Source organism: Canis aureus, chromosome 1 (genome assembly GCF_053574225.1).
Source record: "Canis aureus isolate CA01 chromosome 1, VMU_Caureus_v.1.0, whole genome shotgun sequence".
Lineage (NCBI taxonomy): Eukaryota > Metazoa > Chordata > Mammalia > Carnivora > Canidae > Canis > Canis aureus.
Genome location: NC_135611.1, coordinates 31,317,379 through 31,333,706, shown reverse-complemented (window position 1 = coordinate 31,333,706; position 16,328 = coordinate 31,317,379). Strand labels below are relative to the sequence as shown.

At 38.7% G+C, this 16,328-nt stretch overlaps 1 protein-coding gene across 6 annotated transcripts in view; it reads left to right on the top strand.

Annotated features, from left to right (window-relative positions):
* Nucleotides 1-16,328, top strand: part of NHSL1 (NHS like 1) — a 151,169-nt gene that overhangs the window by 58,861 nt on the left and 75,980 nt on the right. Inside the window, exon 1 of one of the 6 annotated variants that reach the window (XM_077894485.1) lies at nucleotides 7,181-7,388. The exons of the other annotated variants lie outside the window; for them this stretch is intronic. Coding sequence (XP_077750611.1) covers nucleotides 7,253-7,388 — 136 coding nt within the window. The 5' untranslated portion in view covers nucleotides 7,181-7,252. Of the gene's footprint in view, nucleotides 1-7,180; nucleotides 7,389-16,328 lie in introns of those variants that run through there. 6 annotated transcript variants of the gene reach the window in all.

Sequence of the window (16,328 nt, the reverse complement as noted above, 5' to 3'; positions counted from 1 at the left end):
TGTTTTTGTTTTGCACTTTTTCCCTCTCAGCTTCAGAATCTCACACTGGGGCTGTTGAGTACAATTGTAATGGTTATCTAAATGTCTGTATGGTCTTTGGTGTTCCGTGGTGTTTTTTTTTTTTCCTCTGTACTTAACTAAAGTTTCCAAAATATGTGACTATGAAAGGAATCCTTATCTGTACAAAATCCAGTGCAGCCTCACAGAGCTTGTCTTGGCCTCCTGTGTCAATAGGATGAAGAGGAGGAGACAGAGGAAGGGAGACAGAGATTTGGTACTACTTATACAGCTGGCTCAATTTGCTTTTCCTGTTTAAATACTGGAAAGCAAAGACAAGCTAAATTTACCCACACGACAGGGCATAGTACCTTTTGAAGCATATCTTTAAGTGCAAAGAGGCAGGATAGATGCTGGAGCAATTTCTAAAAAAGGCATCAAGAATGACAGACTTCTTGTGGATATTAAAAGATGGATTCTATTCAACTTAAGACCATGTCAGGTTATTTTAAAATTCATTAGTATTACGGATAAAAGGAAGAAAGACAAGAAGATATTTAAAGGCAAAAGCAAACTCCTTAGGAACTAGTGATAGAGAGAAAGTTAAATTTCAGAACTAATGGGATGTAGCCAACACTGCATGCAGAGGAAAATTAGTAACCTAAAGTAAACCTTTTTTGTTTTTATTTTTAAACAAAAAAGAATAAAAATTAAGCACTTGAGGAAAAGTATAAAGAAATATACTTACTGAAAAACATTATAATTAAAATAGGAGAAAAATAGTAAGCCCACTGGAATGAGTTTCATATGTCATAGGTGTTCTGGGTAAAAAAGACAGCAGGGAGGCGTCCTATATAAGAAGGAAGAGAAGTGGGAGCTGTATATGGCAAAATATGATTTTTTTTTGAGATATTATTCATTTATGGGCAGCCCCAGTGGCCAGTGGTTTAGCGCTGCCTTCAGCCCAGGGCATGATCCTGGAGACCTGGGATCGAGTCCCATGTTGGGCTCCCTGCATGGAGCCTGTTTCTCCCTCTGCCTGTGTCTCTGCCCCACCCCCCCCCTCAAGAATAAATAAATAAAATCTTTAAAAAAAAAATGCAACAGATAAGTGTTCTCTTCATCACACAGCAGTAAGAATAAACAAACTAACTACTACATGCATCACATGGATGAATCTCACAAACATAATGTGGAGTGAAATGAGCCAAACACAGAAAGTATGATTCTAATCATATAAAATTCAAAACCAGGCAAAACTAATCTCTGTTGATTGTGTCAGGGTAGTGGTCACCTCGGGATGGGAATAGTAGTGACTGCAAGGGTATGAACAGAGCTTCGCGAGCTGGTCATCATCTACATCTTGATGTGGGTATTGGTGACATGGGCATTCACTTGGTGGCACACATATATTTTGTGCAGTTTCTGTACCCAATAAAAAGTTAAAGTCCAGGCTTCATTTTAGCTTTTAGTTCTCCTGCTTCGTTTGAATCTGTGTGCGGCTCAGTTCTCTGCTTTGCTAAGTGCGCATTCCTGCCTTAGGTATTCCCAGAGGTCGCACTACTTGGCATGCTTTTGGGTTTTGGAAATTACTTAGCTTCTTACTGAGCCACCATTTCTTCAACTTTAAAAATGGGGAAAATTAAAGGTCCAAAACCCTAGGGCTATAATGTGAGTTAAATGAGATATTGTGCATGAAATGCTCAGCTCACAGGAAGCACCTTTTGCTTCTCGCTATTATTTTTCTTTTGTTTCCCTAAAGGATATATTGTGCTTTTAACACATGGAGCAGTCCTGCCATTTGGCACCAGGCTGGACCTAAAGCATTAGACATGGGTTTGGACTTTCCATTCTTACGTCCTTGGAGATTTCAGACTCTCAATTACTTCTCTGTTGTAGTACTTCATGTTCTTTTTTTTTTTTTTTTAATACTTCATATTCTTGATTCCAAATTCGTAAACCCATCAAGGATTCCTCTCTCAGTCTATTGTCTTCTATTCCTGGAGCTATTTTTTATCTTAAAAAATTCTCATTAATGTTCTGCTCCCCTTCACCTTAATTTTTTCTTCATAAATAGAAAAAATGCTGGGTAAATGGAAAGACTTGGTAGGCTGACTTTCCTTAATGGCCTTGATGGGTACCTTCTGCCCAAATGGGTGACTCAAATCAGGAATGTTCAGAATTTGAATCCAGCCATTGTTAGTTGGTGGAAAGATGGTGTCTGCCAATGTTGTACAGAGAGGTCATGGAAGGATGCAGGGTAGGGGGAGAATTGGGGGGAATGGAGGCCCTTTCTTTTTTTGATTAATGAAACTCATTAATTCAGAAAATAATTCCCAGACTTTATGCCTGAAGATTGTCATTCATTAACCCAGATTGTTGAATCTTGTTTCGTAATGTGAATCTAAAAGAGGATCTGCAGTGGCTTGTGGACTCAGAAACAAATTAAGAGATCTTGAAGAAAAACCAAACGTTTTTTGAAAAAGGAAATTCTAAGGACTTATTTCAGTTTTTTTAAACTACTTGACCTCATGCATCCTTCACTACTCACCTGTTTTTCTATCTTGACAGCAAAACTTAGCAATCAAGTAGTCTATATCTGATCTTTCTGCTCCCTCTACCTCCTCTTGACTTTCCATGTATCAGAATCTGAATTTCTAGCCCTCCGCTACACCAAGCTTTCATGTAGCCAGATGCAATGCTCAGGTTCTTTCTTTGCCTTCTTAGCATTTTTTGTGGAGTTGCCTACTATGTTTTCCTTCCTCAAAAGTATTTCCTCCCTTAACTACTTCTTCAGCCACTTCTGGCTCCTGCAGTGGATCCTCCTCCTCTTTTTCTAAGGAAGAATCATCGGTTTCAATCTGTTCTCTTGTGTGCCTGCCTTCTAAGTGCTCTCATTCAATGGCTTTAAGTACCTTCTGTATGCTCATTTCCAAGTTCTTTTAATCTCCAGCCCTGGCCTCTCTTCTGAGCTTCATGCAGCTACCCATGTGAGATTTCCACATCTAATAGACTCCTCCCATAGATGTCTGGGTTCCTTGCGCCTCCAACCATTCCTCCTCCAGGGTTTCCCTTCTCAGTAGATGGGATCATCAGCTTCCACCCAGGCACCTACGAGGGGAAAAAGTGGAGTTCTCTCTGGTCCCTGCCTTTCTTTCCATCCCACATCTAATCTTCTGTTCCACCCCCAAGATCTATTTTGAATCCATCCATTTCTCTCTTTTCAACACTAGTTCAAGCTGCCATCGTTCCTGGCATAGTTCATGATACTAACTTCCTACTTCTACTTGCCCATTCACAATCTGTTCTTCACACAGTGGTCAAAGAGACCTGATTGAAGTTCATGTATGTGTTGCAAAAAGTTGAACTCAAGGTGAAAAGGGCCAGCTTTTCACTTGTGCACTGTCACAGACACACATGACTCTGAATGTTGTTTTTTGTCTGTTTGTTCTTTAAGATAGAACATTTCAGCAATATAAATGTGAAGAAAAGCATTACTAATCAACCCTATCTGATTTCTTGAAGGAAATAGGAAATATGGCCAGTGTGTTCTGGATCTTTCTCCAGCTGCCTTGCTAGAAACCACTAGGTGTATGTGGAGGAGTGTCCTTTCTGAAGTACAAGGAAAAACTAGTAATAACCTGCAGACACTGTGCTTGTTTTCAAAGATTGCTTACAAAATTTCTTCCTGCTCTCCTGCTGATCTTCTGATGGGGGTCCATGTATCATGGACAATAAGAAAGATATTGTAAACAATGTCATATTAGCCTTGCAAAATTAAATTATTCATGTATTGAAATGGAAGCAAATTACTTTCTCCATCCAAGATGATAGCTCTCTAGTTTAAAAAAAAAAACTGTAGAGGAAATTAATATTCCATGCTTTTATTAAAATATCTGGGTGTTTATGAAGAAATAAATATTTGCAAGTAATGAGATACATAGAAATTCCATTTGATTGCCATTGTTTCTTGATAAAAGTTGAAGATCTTTATTTTATCAAAAGAAAAATTGAATAGCAGAATAGAATTTCTTTTGAAGATTTGCTTTCTATTAAATTAGTACAACAAATTACACTGTGAAATAATACTATTGGAGATAATACATGGTAAGTCATTTTTATTCTGTCTCATTCAGAGAAGCTTTATTTGTGCAGTGGTGCTCAGAAAAGTTATATTTTCTCAATAGATGCTTACTTATAGAGTACTTTATTCTCCAGTGGCATTTTATTTTTTGTATTTTTTCATTTTTTACAGGGTTGGTAATTGAATTTTTATTTTTAAAATTTTTTATTTAAATTCAATTTCTTCAGTGGCATTTTAGAAGTATAAGTATTGAAGTTACTATGTTGTTGCTTAGATTATTCATGACCTGCTCTATAAAAAACTCAATACATAGTGGAGAATTAAGGCCAAACTTCTTTTTTTTTTTTTTCTTCTAATTTTAGGTACATAAGGTAGTTGGAAAAGTGATCTCTTTGAATTTACTCTTAATTCATAAAGTCAGATTGCAACAACCCATGGAGTATTCTGGTTTCCTGAAAATCATTGCTGTATATCTTACACACTCACCTTTATTGCCATTATTTTTCTTTTTCTTCTTCTTTTTAAAAATTTTATTTATTTATTTGAGAAAGAGAGAGAGAGAGAGAGAGAGAACACAGGGGTTGGGCAGAGGGAGAAGCAGACTCCCTGCTGAACAGGGAGCCTGATGCAGGACTTGATCCCAGGACCATGAGATTAGGAACTGAGCCGAAGTCAGATGCTCAACTGACCCAGGTGCCCTGCCATTATTTTTCTTATATGACCTGAATTTGAGCATGTTGTTAAAAACAAACCAAAACAAAACCTGTAATTTTCTTCTTCTTCTTCTTCTTTCTTCTTTCTTCTTTCTTCTTCTTCTTTTTTTCATTCTTATGAAAGGGAGCCCATGGGAAGAAACTAATCCTGGACCATGTTGAGTTTTTCTACTCAAGAGGTAACAGTGTTGAATATTACTTGATGAGTTTTTGGGAACACCAGCGCAATCTAAGTAAAAGAATTCTCATCTCAGCTTCTGATTAAGGGAGTTCTGGTAAATAAACATTCTTCTGGATTTGAATCAAAACTAAGATAAGAGACTACAAATCCCCATTCATTTTATTTATTGTATTAGTTGATTGTTCTTCCTGAAGAACTTGTCTAGAAATCCTGCAGCAGGTTCTGTCATTGGCTCACCCAACTGGCCTGTCTGGCCTGACTGGACTGACTCCTATCACAGTAGCTAAGTGAATGCCTTTACTCTCAGACTCCCTTGCAGCTAGAGTGCAGGTATGTGACCAAGGCTCTGTCAACCAGTATTGAATTTGGATGCAGTATGAAAATTAGGCAGTAACTGTATAGGTTGTTTGCATCTACTTGTAAGCCTAGCAGCATTAGCCTCCTGCTGACACTGACTTCTGACACTTACTTCTGTGGACACTTAGCAGCCAGACTTGTACCTGATCAGTGATGACAGCAGGTGGCAGCAAGAGCAGTGTTTCACTGTGACAGTCTTAGTAGTATGGCATGGGAATTTATCCTCTGGCCCTCTTGGAGATTCTGAAAACTCTTTAATACCTCTTAACAAATCCTTTTTGCTTAAAATAATGAGTAGATTCTGTTACTTCCGTCTAAGTATTCTGACATTGCCGTCATAGACACTTTAACAAGATGTTGGCTGTCTTGTTTCAATTATCTGATGTTCTTTCCCTAAATGCTGATAGTGGTTAGATGTTCTTGTGTGTTCTTTATCAGAATTTATGCAATATTTCAGTTGTATCTAGCTAAGATTGGGGGGAAGGTCAGCATTTTAAAAATAAATACAGAGAATATGTTATTTTTCAGTTATGGGCTTTGAGAACTAATGTTGATGAAAGAAGGAATGGGGTAAATAGTCTGTCCTCTTTTGTTAATGATTTCCCTCAGGCCTAACCTGGCTGTGTCATAACACTTTCTACCTGTCTTAAATGCTGTATCTATTCCAGCTAGGACACCAACAGTCCAGGGGTAAGATGTGGCCAACCACTGACTTGGGTCAGCCTCTAGTCTTACTAGTTCCTTTCTAGTTCACCTTGGATTTATAGAATTTGCTGCCTTTTCAGTTTGGTTTTCCTTTGTCTCTGTTAATTTTTCTAAAACACAGACCACTACTATCTTGTATGAACACTTTTGATGTTTAACCATAACCAACTGACTGAGGTCTAACCTCTTTGACCTGATAGGCAAGGTTCCTCCCAACTGGTCCTGACTTACTTTTCCAGCTGGATCTCCCACTGCCACCCCTACAAACCCTGCTTGCTTATCCCAGTGGGCCAGTAGATTATCTCAGGCAGATTCAGTTGCAGACAACAGTATCAGTAGAAGGAGATTTAACACAGGGTGTGTGGTCCTTACACGATCATTGAAAAGGCCTCAACTCTCAACTCCTAGAAATGACTCCCAAGACACCATCTCAGGACTGGCTTACCAAAGGAGCCCTTATCTCTGCCGCAGTCAGAAAGCTGGCATGTAGTTTTTGACTGTAAGACCACATTGCCTCAGCTATATGCCTTATCAGCAAAATAAGTGCCACCTGCTCTGACCACAATCCACACCAAAGTAGGGATTGAACAGTGAGACTTAATTACCACCCCTACTGAAATGTCTCGACGATCAGACTTACCAGCAGAAATAGCCAAGGCAGCAGGAGCATGGACTCACACATCCTCAAATTCACCAGGTGTACTAGCTTTGCAAACCAAGTGTAAGGGAGTTTGGGAAATGTGGTTTTCAGCTTCTAGAAGTTCAGTGCACCCTACGAGGTGATTTGGGGCTGTGAAGGCAATGTACAGCATCCGTTATACAAGTAACTCAGTATTCCCAGTACACAGGCCACTCGCTCTCTTCACCATGCCTTTGCTCTCTTGCTCTTTGTTTAGTTGGAATGTGTTTCATATCCTTCTCCATTCTAGCAAATTTTTATCCATCCATCACGTGTCACCTGTTCTGTCATGTTTTCTCTGATATTATTTCCTTCTAGTTCCCATTAGAGGGCACCCTCTATTTAAAAATGTGTCATAATACCATTTGATTATATCAGTATTCCATTCAGTGGAATTCTTAACAGACAAGGAATAGGTTGCTTATTCATTCATTTTGCTCTTCACTTAGCAGACTTGCTGGCATCTCCAAAGCCAATGAAGGCCCAGTTCCTGTCCTCAAAGAGTGAAGGCCCTAGTAGGAGAAAGAAGTTTACTTATGGAGAGATTAACCACAAAGGAGTGGATAATAATTCTCCTGGGGAGAAGGCATGGGAGACAAAATAGTCAAGGAAGACTTTGTGAGAGACAGTTGTCTTCCATCATTGGGTCTCCAGTGCCTAGTGTTGTGCTTGGTATGTAGCGTCCTTAGTGAACAAGTCCTACCTAACTAAAAGCTGTCTACCAATACTGTGTTACTTTAACGTTAGTTATTTTTTAATATTATAGAGTAAAGCAGAATTCTCTGGAGCTCCTTTTGCTTAAACTTTGCTTCCTGTAATTTATTCCTTTAATAAAATAATAATTGTGTGCCTACTGTGTATCTGTCTGGTGTTCAGTACCTAGGCCCTGTGGATCCAGAGAGCTGCGGCCTCTGTTCTGTAGTCCAGATCCTGTGTCTAGTGGGAGATGTAGTCACTAAACAAACAACTAAACAAAAACAAGTAGTAGTGCCATAAAACAGTATGAGCCTTTTTTTTTTTTTTTTTTTTTTTGAGAGAGAGAGAGAGCACCCACCAGAGGGGGAGCAGCAGCAGGAGAGAGAGAAGCAGACTTCTTGCTGAGCAGGTAGCCTGACATGGGGCTTCATCCCAGGACTCTGGGATCATGACCTGAGCAGAAGGGAGATGCCTAACTGACTGAGCCACCCAGGCTCTCCAAAAGTATGGGTCTTGTGAATGAATAATAGGAGGTATCTGCCACAGAATTAGAGGGTCAGGAAAGGTTTGCTTTCCTCAAGAGATTGTCAGTTAATCTGAAAGGATGGTGGGAAGAGAGCAGTTAAAAGGTAATTCACTGGTACCTTCTGGCTCCCCATTTTTCTGTAGCAACAAAAGTTTTGCCTTTAACTTTTCTCCCAGTCCTCTAGCTGTAGTAATCATTTGATTGCCAATATACTTGGTATTCAGGAAAATAAATTCCAGTTTCAACACATAAGGAAAATAAAAGTTTTGGGAAAACTTTTCCCAAAAAACCAACTTCTATTTGTGAAGTGAAAATAGCCATCATATGTGTGGGAATTTTTATTTCATTATTTGTGAGCTATTTCCTCAGGGAAGTTTTTGCTGCAGCTTTACAGGATAGGTGCTTTTAAATTCTCTCAGTTCTTGCCCTCCTTCACCCCTTTCATAAAGATGGGTAATTATCCCCTGTCTTTGAATGTATCCATGGATATTATGTATTGTCACATTGTACCAAATTGGGGAGTAGCTGACTTTGCAAAACAAATACTTGGATTTGGCTCTAGCCCCACAAAAATATCAGAGGGGGGCTTGCCATGTGTGGAATACACAAAGCATTAAGCCAGATGATTTCAAAAATTAACCTAAGAATGGAGCATTGATGCTAGAGCATTAATAGATTTAGAGTAAGTACATGTATTAGGAGAATAGGAAGAAAAATAAATAGGTGTGGAGAACGGAGGCGACTCTAGGGAAACCCCATTCAGACAGAGGAGTTAGCTAGTCGTCCTTTGATCAGTGTGGGAATCTCCTGAAACCATTCTCTTGCCATTTGCATAGACCTGAGAAGAATTTGCAGTCTGCTGCTGAACGCAGTCCTCTGCTCCAAGACTCCCAAATGATCCCCATTACCACTGTGATGTTTTTAGGGCATTCTACACATTTTAGTTCTCTCTGAATGAAGCATTCACGTTGCCATTCAACATGTCTAGTTTGGGGTGCATTCTAAGTCAAATTATACAAGAAGCTATTTGTGGCATTCAGCAGCTGCAGAAAGAAGAGGCTGTGGGGCGGGGCGGGGGGGGGGGGACAAGAGAGAGTGGTGGTGTTAAACACAATATAAGTGAAGCCAGAAAGTTCAGAGTAGAGTTATGGTTGTGGATGGGCCATTGTGATCGCGTTGACAAGAGGGAGAGAGGGTTACTGAGTGATGAAGTGAATTTTATCCCATTTCAACATGGGATGCCCTGCTGGCATGAGCCCTCCGTAGATGCTCTGGGGTTTATTTTGATAATGAATGTGATCTATCCTCCAGAGTCTGTGGCTGATTCCACTCTCCAGTGGGGTGCAGTTGGTGAGTATTTCTCTTCAGAAAGCAGTTATAATAACATAATTCCATTCCATCCCGTTGTGCATAAACATCGAGACAAGTAGAGAAAAGTGCAGTTGTTTTAGGACTATCTTCAAGAGCCAAAATGTTTACTTGATTAAATATGTTTAACTAATGAAATTTGATGGTGGCAGCTCCGTTTGAACATGTTTTATCATGTAATGATTTATATGGACTGCTGCACACAAAGAGGTGGGTGTTTCAGAGACGGTGATAAAAATAGGTTGAGCTGGGGTCTTCTGAGAGCTGCTGTAAAATTCGACAGAGGTTTGGGAAAATTATTTGGCATTTTAAGAATCTTCCTGTGTTGTTTTCTCCCTAGATATCTTACTTTTCTTTTTATTCTGGCTCAGGAAAACACTGATCGCATGACTTTAGCATCCGTCAAATTTTTATAGTGCTTTTTACTCCCTTCTGCCTTTTCTCCTTAGTGAAAATAGCAAAAATATAAAAATAAATTACAGTGTATGAAACTACCAACTGTCTTCACCTCCATCTTTAACAGTCCCAAGCTTTCTACTTTTGAATGCACGGTGAAACTATTGTTGGGGTGCATGAAAAAACTGCTAATCTTAATCTTTCCTGTTAATAATGATTTTATTTGCTAAGATGAGAAGTCCATGTTTTGTTTTGTTTTTCCTACTGTTTCAAACTCTTATGATCCTGTCTGTTGGGGAGGAGCTAAGCTAAGCATATCATTTTAACAAAGTCAGTGGCCAGCCATTACCTAGCATCAGCATTCTTGTTTTGATTGCCGTTTGATTTTTCTCAAATTCTGTGTGGGCCTAATTATTGGGCTCTGTAATCAGCATGCCTCTCTTCCTTCCAGCTGTGCCCTAATTGTATGGCCCCCTGGTACCGGGACATGCCAGCAAGCCTAGAGGCACTGCTGTGGTGTCAGCTCAGGAAACTACACTGTCAACTCCTTGCTTTAGAAATATTAGGTGACTAGAATGTAGAGATCCTGAACCTTTGTCCCCACGCGATATTTGATATTTTTACTCATGTCTCTTGCTCTCATTTGTTGATTACTTATTAAGAATATCCTTATCTCTCGGCAATTGAAGAGAAAAATCAGTGAAACAATATGAAATGTCGAGCTTATAGGAAGGTTTATTCATGTCAAAAGCGTTGGCTTGACCTTAATGAAAGTTCTGTACTCTCTAGACTCATTTTGAATATCATTTTATGCCTGGCTGACCTTCCCTTGCTCCTGCTGTGACACCTCCAGCATAATTACAGATCCTTCATAGCACTCCCCCTTAATACAGTGCTAGGGTTTCTCCTTTTGAAGAATTCTGCTGCTGTCTATCCAATAGTTTAGGGCAATGTAATTAAAAAACAAAAACAAAAAACAAACAACCCAACCCAAGGAGATAAATGTTATCCTTGCCTAGGTCAACCTTGACCATTGCTAGAAAACCAAATGTAGTTAGACATTTAACTAGTATTGCTGTCAGTTCCTCAGCAAACCAGAGCATCTATCTTAATTTGTCTAATTATCATTTTGCACGTCAACCAGCTGGCCTCTTAACAAAAGCAGTTGGTCACACCAGTTTATTAATTGTAGCGCTCATCTTAACCATATGTGAAACAATATAAGAAATTAAGAAGGAGAGAAAAAAACTGAACGTTTGTGAGATTGTTCTACACACACAAAAAAATGAGTCCAAGTGATTCTTTTCTCTAAATCTTTATACTTATTGATCATTAATTGTATCTAATTTAAACAATGAGAAATATAATTTTCCTTCAGTCATTATATTTTTTAAAAAGATTTTATTTATTTATTCGACAGAGAGAGAGAGAGAGCATGTGCAGAAGCAGGGAAGGAGCAGAGGGAGAGGGAAAGGCAGACTGTCCGCTGAGCAGGGAGCCTGATGTGGGGCCCCATCCCAAGACCCCAAGATCATGACCCGAGCCAAAGGCAGACACTTAACCATCTGAGCCACCCAGGTGCCCCTCCTTCATTTTAAATAAAGTATTTTTTGTGTTTGTGGACAGTATGGTTTCAGAATCCTTTTCTTACTAAATGAAAACACTCATGATTGGCTTTCTTTATTGCAAGATCTTATGGTTTGGTTGTAAATTGAGGTGGACCTCTTTTTTTCTTAGCCCTTGTCTTTCAGTTAAATGTAGCTGTTCCCTGATAGATTCAGAAATGTTTTATATCATTCAGGGGTGCTTCCTTAATCTGTGTTTGGTTGCAGATGCAAGGTAGTTTATGAAAATTCACAGAGATCATAGAGTCTGGGTCTTCCTTCCGTGGAGGAAGATGAGAACATTCTTTTGAGATGTGTTAAATCAGAGGCATTTCTGAAACAGTAAGTAGCAGGAGTCATTGTCCTGTGCGTCTTATTGGCTACAGTGCCCCCCTGTAGGTGGCGACCTTCTACTTTATTTTGTCAGCCACCCCCCAACCCCATCCCATACCAGTTTTTATTAGGAAGTCCCTTTTGTCCAGTTGTAAAAGTACAAGAGAGCCCAGAGTATAAAGCTCTTTAGTAATCACGTGACTCTTCAATTAGATCTCTCATATCATCACATTATACTTTGGCTTTTTGTTCCACGATGAGATTTTTTTTTCCTTTCCTCCCTGAAGATTTTAAAAGAAAGGCTGAATTAATTTTTTTTCTTTTCAAATTTAAGGTTCATTTCCCTTTCAGTTATTTTTATTATAAAAGGATATCATTATTATAGATTTAAGTAGCACTGAAAATTATTCTCTGACATGTGATGGACCTCTAATGTGCATTCTGTGTTTTGAATGATTAAATTAGGAAAGGTAAAGTGAGTTAACTTTAGAATTGAGCTAATTGATATGTAGCTCTGCTCATATACATTAGCTTGTATACTCTGCTCTCCTGAATGAGCCTTTCTATTTCTAATAGAGGCTTAGTAGAATGAATTAGATGAATCAGTACGACGTGGGTGGATGTATTAGAGCTATACAACATGTCATGAAGAATAATTGGTACAAGCATAAGAGGCTTACAGTTAATGAAATTATCCGTCTTCTTTCTGGGAGACAAACATAGTTCACTTTTGAGGAAATTATTCTTGAAGTAAAATGGCCTATATTTTTGAAATAGTTACTAAAGGTCTGTCAAAGGATGCCTCTTAAGGAAGGTTAACATTGGGATCCCTGGGTGGCGCAGTGGTTTGGCGCCTGCCTTTGGCCCAGGGCGCGATCCTGGAGACCCAGGATCGAATCCCACGTCGGGCTCCCTGCATGGAGCCTGCTTCTCCCTCTGCCTGTGTCTCTGCCCGTCTCTCTCTCTCTCTCTCTCTCTGTGACTATCATAAATAAATAAAAATTAAAAAAAAAAAAAGGAAGGTTAACATTTGAAGTATAATTTGAGAAGCACACAGGAGCATGCCAAGTGGCTAAGTCAGGGATCGAGCATCCTGGGTGGAAGAATGACAAGTGCAAAGGCAGAGAAGCAGAACTGAGCGTGGACGTTTGCAGCCTGCCCCACCAGCCTTTTCCCAGTGAAGGCAGAGGTAGCACTGGAGCTCAAGATGGAGGATTAGAATGGATGCTGGATAGTTCTGTGACGTACTGCAGGTCACTTATTTTGTAAAATAAAAAAGGGTGGATTAGATGCTCTTTGGAACTGTCTTCAGCTCTGTCTAGAAAAACATGAACTCTCCCCTTTTCAACTTGGCCTTGCCATATCCCTGTTCACCGTTACTTCCAACCTCAGGGCCCATTCCCTTCTTGGAGCTCTGCAGTGTGAGCTCATCATCGCAGGACAGTCTCCAGATTGTCCCATTCCCTGAGAGACATTGCATCCTTCCATCCTTGCAGGCAGGATTGAATTTTGCATGCTTTGTCAGCAGGGGCTCCCTTTGTGTTTTGGACCTTTGATTGGGATTTCTTTTTTTCATAGCATGTTTTCTGTCTGCCTCGCCTTTCATTTGTTCAGCATTTGTCACATGAATATTGTGGCCTGACTAAACTAGTCACAATGATAGCAGACGTTTTGAAATTGACCGAGCAGATGGTAGCAATGGTTTTAGACTAAATTATTAACCAGGATCCACAGCAGAAGCCTTTAGCTTCAACACATGTAGAGTAAAGGGTGTTTCCTAGCATCAGAATTAACTGGCCAAGTGGATACCAGATCAGGTTCCTTCTAAAGAACTGATACATTATCATCTCCTAAGGTTTCCTTTTCTACACCCACCAACTCCCTTCACCAGATATTGATGAAGAGATTTCCATCAGTCTTGTTTTCAATGTGCCATATGATTCATCATTAAAGATTAATTCAGAAGCAGAAGAAAGAAAAGATCATTGTACCATTGAAGTTCTAGAACATTGGGAATTTTTAACTTACCATTATGAAATAACATAACTCAAGGGACAATTAATATAATTCTTCATGAGTTTCTGTCATCAGACACATGATTTCATTCCAGGACAGTATTTCTACAACATTACCTTGTGTGTGTGTGTGTGTGTGTGTGTGTGTGTGTGTGTGTAACCTCATTATGCAACGGTAGAAAGTACAAGGTCAAAATCACACCCAGGGTATAACACATTTCCTCACTTGTCTATAAAAGGCCTTTCTTTATGGCTGGTTTATCTAAAAATAGTATTTTGTCCAGGGTATGCATCTGATTGTGGTAGTCCCCATATCTCTAATCTGGCATGTTGCTATTATTATTATTATTATTATTATTATTATTATTTAATTGACTTACTAGAGAGGCCAGACCAGCAAAATGTTCCACTTTTAGTTTGATATATGTATTGTATTCCCTGTAAACTGGAAAAATTTAACTTATCAACAGTGTTTGACTGGATTTTACCATAGGTGATGCTTATCCTTGGCATTTCATCCCATCAGGGGGCATGTGATATTACTTGTCCCATTAGCATCTGCTGGATTTGGAAGATGGCAGGCTGGTCTTTCTACTGTGCAGGCAGTTGCTCTAATATTCCTCTTACATGGCAGCTCTGTAGTAATAGAACATAAAACTGACAAGTGAATCAAGAAGTTTTGGGGGCACCTGGGTGGCTCAGTCAGTTAAGCTTCTGCCTTCAGTTCAGGTCATGATCCCAGGGTGCCAGGATTGAGCCTTGCATCCAGGCTTCCTGCTCAGCATGGAGTCTGCTTCTCCCTCTGCCCCTCACCCTGCTCCTGCTCTCTCTCAAATAAATAAAATCTTTTTTTAAAAAACACAAAGAAGTAGTTTTGAATGTGTAAGGTCTTAGACGGTTGAGAGAGGAATACTAGAAATTTGTAAGAAAAATGCCAGATGTGAAAAAACGAGAGGGAAATTCTTTAATCACATGTAACCAACTCACCTTTTGGGTTGATTCTAATCAGTTCAATGCCTAACAGCCAGAACCTGTAGTCAATTCAGTTTGTCTTGAATAATAAGAAAGCATATTTTTCATCATTTGTGTTAAATCTTTATGGCTGTTTTTTTAATATCATAAATTAGAGTTGTATCAAAAAAACTTACTGTAGATTTTTTTAAAAGTCCTTTAATCATGAAATTATAGCTCCCTGAAATTCAACTTTATCTCTGGGCATCTTTATTTTATTTGATAGACCTGTTTTTTTAAAGTTACTCTTTCATTTACACATTTATTGATTATATCAATTCATCTGTCTCATTTGATTTACAGCTTCAATAATGATTATTATTTTGATAGATAAAAATTAGACACTCTATATAATTGCCCTCAATGTGTGTTTATAGAAACATGAAACACAATTCTTATCCCCAAAAGTTAGAATTTTGGCAAGACTTTGTTTTTAATAAGCAGGATAGGACTCAGCTATCTATAAGTTTATTACTGAAGCATTATTATGAATGTCTAAGTAGATTATCTTGCTTGTTAACTTTTAAATATTTCTAAAATCTCTTAATATTAAGTGTACACTATTTTATAGGCCTACGAGCCTGGTATTGGATACTTTCTGCTATGATGTTTTCCAATGCTCCAGGTCTAAAAAGTACAAGAATCCTTGGGTGTGTCTGTGGATTTAAAAATTGTATTTCAAGTATTCTAACCATGTGTAAAGATAACGAGGGCACCTAAATTAACTTAGTCACATACAATCTTTTATTTTGGATGTTACACTTGATTTTTAAAAATAGCCTAAACCAAATCAACAGTCAGTAAAATTCCTATTTATAGATAAGGTTGGACTGGGAAATTTCATATTTTGAAGAGGTAAAATTCCTTTGAGAAGAACTTAAAATTATCTTTTAGTACATGGCTCTGACCAGAACTCTTTTATATTTGATTTTTCTTTCTCTTCCGTCCCTTTCAACTTAGAAGACCAGAGTGATCTTTATTGATTGTATATCCCATTTCCAATTGATCAAGGATTCAAATTTTGTATGATTCAAAATGTGTATGTTATATGCTATACTTGCATATTACTTCTTGTGGATAGTATATGAAAATGTTTCTTTTTAGTAAAAACTGTTTAGCAAAATTTATGAATGTTTTTTGGATTCAACCTAAAGACTTTTAAAACCACAAGTGCGCTGAATGCACAGGGAAGGACCTGAAGTTTTGTGTCAGTGGAGATGGGGACGTAGGGGAAGTGTTAGAGGGGATAGAAGCCTCATCTGTGGGTCTTGGGAGCCTCAGACTGCTCTGCTCTTAAGCAACTCTTGGGTTTAAATATATAATCTTTTGTCGTTAATGAAAATAAGAAGGTTGTAACTTCAGGTTGTACTCAAGATGGAGACCTGGGTGGTAATGGAATCATTTATTAAACAGTTAGGGTTTAATTTTAAATTTTACACCTTAAGTATATAATGGTTTCTGAAGTTACAGACTTTAATACGGGCTGGTAAGACCAAAGAAGTTGTAGAAAAATTGCCCAAGTGAAAATTGATTTGGGCCACCTCACATCTGGCATGGGTTGTTACACCAGCTCCCAGTTTCTCTTTCTGCCCTGGTTAAGCCCATTCACACCCACTGCTCACCTTGATCTCTTTGAAATGTGACACTGGCCTTACAGCTTTCC